The sequence below is a fragment of the Microcebus murinus genome, chromosome 4 (assembly GCF_040939455.1).
Source record: "Microcebus murinus isolate Inina chromosome 4, M.murinus_Inina_mat1.0, whole genome shotgun sequence".
Classification (NCBI taxonomy): Eukaryota; Metazoa; Chordata; class Mammalia; order Primates; family Cheirogaleidae; genus Microcebus; species Microcebus murinus.
In genome coordinates this window covers 15,616,510-15,622,381 of record NC_134107.1, presented here as the reverse complement: position 1 = coordinate 15,622,381, position 5,872 = coordinate 15,616,510, and the positions used below count along the sequence as shown (strand labels likewise).

The window sequence follows — 5,872 nt, the reverse complement described above, 5'->3', positions numbered from 1 at the left end:
TAAGTACTTGTGTTCTCATCCTGGATATATTTGTTATTAGCTACTTGAGTTTTATTTTCAGTAAAATGAAGACTCACTATGGGTTAAGTGAGATAATCCATGTAAAGTACCTGGTATATAGTTGCTGTCAAATAAATGTTGATCCTCCCTCTTCATGTTGCCCATGTGACATACCTTTAATTCAGTAAGACAGGGGCATTCATTTCCTTTGGAGCTCCCAGAATAATGGGCCACATACTTCAGATTGCTGAGGACATTCTTGGCTTATGCATATCGTCTCAGCATAACTATTTATAGCATCCCACTTACCTTTAAAAGTGTTCCAATTTAAATAAATCAAAGGATCAATCTACCTAGAACTTTCTCAATGTTTTTCTTAGGGCATCTTTCAGTTCCTTGTTCCTCATACTATAGATCAAGGGGTTTAAAATGGGGGTGATAAAAGTGTAGACCACAGCCACGATCCGGCCCATCTCAGGAGAGTAGCTGGAACTGGGGGACAGATATATAAAGCTGGTGCAGCCATACTGCAGGAGGACCACCAGGATATGAGAGGAGCAGGTGGAGAAGGCTCGCTGACGCCCTTCTGCTGACTGGATCCGTAAAATGGCTACCACGATGAAGACATAGGAGATGGAGATGAGTGAGAGGGGGATGCTTAGGACGATGAAGCTGATGATATAGACGGCAGTCTCATGAACATGTGTGTCTGCACAAGCCAGGTGCATCACTGCAGGTACATCACAGTAGAAGTGGTAGATCTCATTGTTTCGGCAGAATGGGAGTTGGAATATTAAAATGGTGAGCAGCAGTGAGATGAGGAACCCCAGCACCAGGGACCCTACCATCAGCTCCATGCACAAAGACCAACTCATGATGAGGGTGTATCGCAAAGGGCAACAGATCGCTATAAACCGGTCATAAGCCATGACTGCAAGCAAGACACAATCAGCCCCACCCAAGAAGACAAAGAAAAACATTTGGGTGCCACATCCAGTGATGGAAACAGGAGTTTTTCCCATTGAAAGGAGGTTTGCCAAGGCCAGTGGGGCAATGGAAGATGTATAGAAGATTTCTAGAACTGCCAGGTTAGCCAGAAAGAAGTACATGGGGGTGTGGAGGGAGTGGTTGCCCTGGACAGTGACTGCAATTGTGGCATTTCCACTGAGGCTGGTCAGGTACATCATCAGGAAGGCCACAAAAATCACCATCTGGACCTCAGGGTTAGGTGAGAATGGACGAAAGAAGAATTGTATCTTTGTAGTTTTATTTATTCCTTCCATAGGTAGTATATTGGACCTACTAAAAGAAAGGATGATACAAGTCTCAAGTCATCTCTAGTTTAATATGATGGTTTCCCAAATTGTCTGTTCAGTGTTGCCTTGGTCCTGTCCTATGGCCCCAGTTAGCTCTCTCCAATGCTATCTTACATTTGGATTCATGTGATAGCTATCAAGCCTTTCATGTCCCTTCTCCTCCTCTCTAATCCATCTGGTTCTCTATTATCATGTTATTCACCTTAGATATTTTTTCTGCCTTTCTAATGTGTAAATGTCCATCTTCACACTCCTCTGCAAAACATTTCAGTCTGTCTTGGATCTGGCTTTTTTAGCCTAATCTCACAATGGCACTCAATCATTCCTGTTCTGTACCACATGGTCTACCTATTCACATCCTCCTTCCTGTTCCTTTCAACTAGAAGGAAATCTCTTGTGCCTAATCCAAATCTTGCCCATTTTTCAATTCTCAAATATATGTTCTTCTTTCTAGAAATCTTCCTAGGTCACTCAAGCTTAAATCTCTCTATTCTTTCTCTGAATTTCTATTATGATTTTAAGGCTAATGTACTGTCCTTTACTGTATCTGTATGTCCTGTCTATATTTTAGCCCAAAGATCGTGCTGGGGCTCTGATGACAGGGGCTTCTGTCTAATTATCATTTATTTCATATTAACTGTTAAGCATGGTGAAAGTGCTTAATTATTCATGAGCTCACTTAATCCATAGAACCATTTTAGTATGCATGTGCTATCATGATCCTCATTTAACAAATGAAGACATATAGGGTTTAAAGAGGTTAAGAAATTTTCTGAAGTCACATAGCTAGAAAGTGGGAGAGCTAGGGTCTGAAGACAGTCTGACTATAGAGCTCTTGTTCTTAACCTAGTTTACACTATACTATCTTCCTCTATACTTTGTATTATCCTAAATAGTTGTATTATTTGATTGATTCCAGTTTAGCTATAGGCAAAACTAGATAGTCTACTGGAAAAACAGCACCTAAAATCTAAGACAAAATATGTTGGATTACAGTGTTTTCAGACTTGAGAAACATAATTACAATCTAGATCGTGATTTATCTAGTAAATGTTTTCCCCGCCAATGCAACCAAAAGAATCTCTCTTCTTTCTCTTCTAAGGAGCAAAGGGAAAGTGTTTGGCTAAAAATTATGTTTTAGGTAGAAAGAAAGGGAGAGTTTTTAAATTAATTCTTCAAGAAGGAAAACATGGGAACAAAAAGAAGGTAGAATCCTCCATGACTCATGACCCAAGCTGTCATAGGTGCCTATAGTTTTAAGCTCCTGCCTCATGGTGGCTAACAGTCTAGTCCTCAAACCAGTATGTACAGTCTTGTGGTTGAACTAAGCCTATACATTCAAAATGAAATGAATTTCTCTGTTCATTTGGACACCAGAGATGAAAAGTCCCTCTGGTGCCTTCTGTTTTTGTTCTTTTCAGCCTCTTTAGGCTCACTCTCTGTCGTGGGCATAAATCCTTATTCTCAAAACACTTGTGTCTCAATGCAGTGTAAAGCCTACATTGGCTTCATTTAATATAAGGTTTAGGAAAGAGAAGGGGAAATCAAACCTAGAGAAATACTGTGAAATTCAGGGTATCACATGAGAAATCCAAGAACTAGAATATCCATTATAATATTGATCTAACTATTCTCTTAATTTCTTTATAAAAAAGTTTCCCACTCATCATGTTATGACCTCCTCCTGCCCAACAGGTAATACTTAAAAGAAACATGGGGGAAAAAGGCTACCTGGTCTGTTGCTAAATTTGTTCCAGAAAGAAAGAGATGCTTGTTGTTGTTGCTATTGTATTATGACAAGGTAAAGATGTAAGTTAGGCTCTATCTAGATGTTATATCAACTTTAAAGTATATGAGGTGCTTTGTTATTGCAAAGAAGAAACCAATTAGACACAACTTTTAGATGGTCCAATATGCTCAGATATCCCAACCATATGATCCCCAAATATCGTACCAAATGTTGAGTATTGCACAAACCAATAGCTACATGTTTTGTTGACTTCATTCTCTATATAAATCTGGAACAGTGGTAGTGGTTATTTGGATCCATACAGGCTTCTTAAACTGGAACGTGCATATTCTAGAATCTAGAGGATATAAAGCTGTGTTTTTGTAGAAAGTAAGTTTCCAGGATCAACATGGCACAGCTGTTTTAAGGATCAATTTTAACATGAAAAATTTTGGAGAATGATTTCATATCAAAACAAACATGCAGATAATGTGGAATATTAGGAAGATTTGCATCAATTTTCAGGGATAAAAAAACGTAAGAGTTCAATAAAATTTATTTCTTGTGGGTGATCATCAAGTCCTTAGGAATGTAAATGGTCTTTTACACTAATTAGAGTATGCTAGTTGAAAAGTTTTGTATTGATTTAGGTTATATATTGGCTATTACTCAATTGAAAATACAATTCCCTAAAGTTCCCAAGTCAGAACTCTTGACTTGGTAAAGAACTTTTCTGTTATTCCAAAGAAAACACCTAGAGCAGTAGCCAGCTTCTTCTAAGATAGGTATGGCCCAGAGAAAAACTCCCAGAAAGATGAGAGCTAGTCTTTGCAAAGATAGCTTATCCTCTCTTGAGACTGTTTACCATCGTGCAACTAAGAACGTGGCTTCACAAGTTCTTTGTCCTTCAGGTAATACAGGTATAAGTTGACTAGTGACCTCAGAAGATCATAGATGTACACAGACTCAAATCTCTGCCTTGTTACCTGGTCCATCTCTTCCAAAGAGAGTGACTGACAAGTCCAAGGTTGCACAATTGGGTCAATTTTTTTTTTTTTTTTTTTTTGAGACAGAGTCTCACTCTGTTGGCTGGGCTAGAGTGCTGTGGCATCAGCCTAGCTCACAGCAACCTCAAACTCCTGTGCTCAAGCATTCCTCCTGCCTAGCCTCCCCAGTAGCTGGGACTACATGCACACACCACCACATCCCTCTAATTTCTTCTGTTTTTAGTTGTTTGGCCAATTTCTTTCTATTTATAGTGACAGGGTCTCACTCTTGCTCAGGCTGGTCTGGAACTCCTGAGCTCAAGCAATCCTCCCGCCTTGGCCTCCCAAAGTGCTAGGATTACAGGCGTGAGCCACCACACCCGGCTGAGTAGGTCAATTTTTAATTCATCATTTAAATGTACAAAGTACTTAGTGGACTCGAAGATGATTGAAATGCCATCTACTCTATATAGTCAAAAGGACAAGACTGTCATTCAGAATTTCCCTTATTCTGATTCTGTTTGTAACACTTTTGTGCCCTCTTGCACTCCCCTTGCCAGTTTCTCTCAATTTAGATTTGTAGAAAACCTTTAATCACAGGGAGAAAAAGGTAGTTTGCAAGAAACTCAGTTTACCCATAACTGCAAAGAAAAGAGGGAAAGTCTAATTGGCCTTTTAATTAAGTCAATAAAACTGCCTGTTTTGGTTATACAACTAGATTTTAGGGGAATGTATACATAAAACATAAAAAAGCACATAAATTTGAGGAAAATGATGCTTTCAAGAAAGTAGGCTATGTTAGAATTAAACGATTTGTGCTCAAATTCCAGCTTTTCCACTTGTTAGCTTTGGATCTTGCTGGGCCACTTGCCTCTCTAAGACCCTGTTTGCTCAGAATAACAATATACTACTTTACAATATTTTTGTGACGTGTAACTTAAATAATGTCCATGAAAGAAACTACTAGCATGCCTAGCACATATTAACTACTCACTAAAGTATACAGAGTCATTGATTCCTTCATTATCTATCCTGAGATTGGAAAAAAAGTGGTAGCATAGGATTTGGAAGAAAAAAAAAAAAAGATAAAAACCCATGGTATCACACAGGCAATTTTACATGGTTCAACATGATACTTTTTACAAGTGAACTGTGAGTATATCATACGAAGCATTCAGACATTAAACAAAAAGTTATTGTTCTCTTACTGCAAAAACAGTGGGTAGCATTGATTGGGTGCTGTGCACTGCCAAGTACTCTAAGATTTGTACACTTTGCTAATCATTTTACAGGCATCATTTCCAGTAAAGCGGCCATTCCTGTGCAACACATACCTTCACTCTTTATGTGTTTTCAGATGAAATAATTGAGGCTTAAGAGTTTCACTTGCCTAACTAGGAAATGGCAGACTAGAGCTTAATTCCTAGGTCAGTCTGGAGGCAAGTCTGTTTCTATCATTAAAAGAAAGTGTACCTCAGTGAGCAATGCACTATGTGCAAGGCTGAATGATAGGTGCCCTAGAGAGACAAAATCTTATTTCTAATTGTCCTTTATCAACACACTAAGTCACTATAAAGTGATATGCCATGAGCATTCCTCAGATTATTACAAAGGCAGAGCTCAGTACCCTAACTTGTAACCTCTCTCGCTTTCCTTTTGGCTCCTTCTTTTCTTTCTCTCTTATCACCTACTCACTTTATCAACATTATTTATTTAAAATTTTTTCTGTTTTTTATCTTTTTGATAAAAAATGATCATCCAGTATTTATTTATTTATTTATTTATTTATTTATTTATTTATTTATTTTTTTTGAGACAGAGTCTCACTTTGTTGTCCAGGC

At 38.3% G+C, this 5,872-nt stretch overlaps 1 protein-coding gene across 1 annotated transcript; it reads right to left on the bottom strand.

The window, feature by feature from the left end:
• Positions 1–353: 353 nt before the first annotated feature.
• Positions 354–1,283, bottom strand: LOC105868730 (olfactory receptor 10V1-like). Its single transcript, XM_012759825.3, has one exon. It carries the CDS (start codon positions 1,281–1,283, stop codon positions 354–356), a length of 930 nt encoding a protein of 309 aa, XP_012615279.3.
• Positions 1,284–5,872: the final 4,589 nt, after the last annotated feature.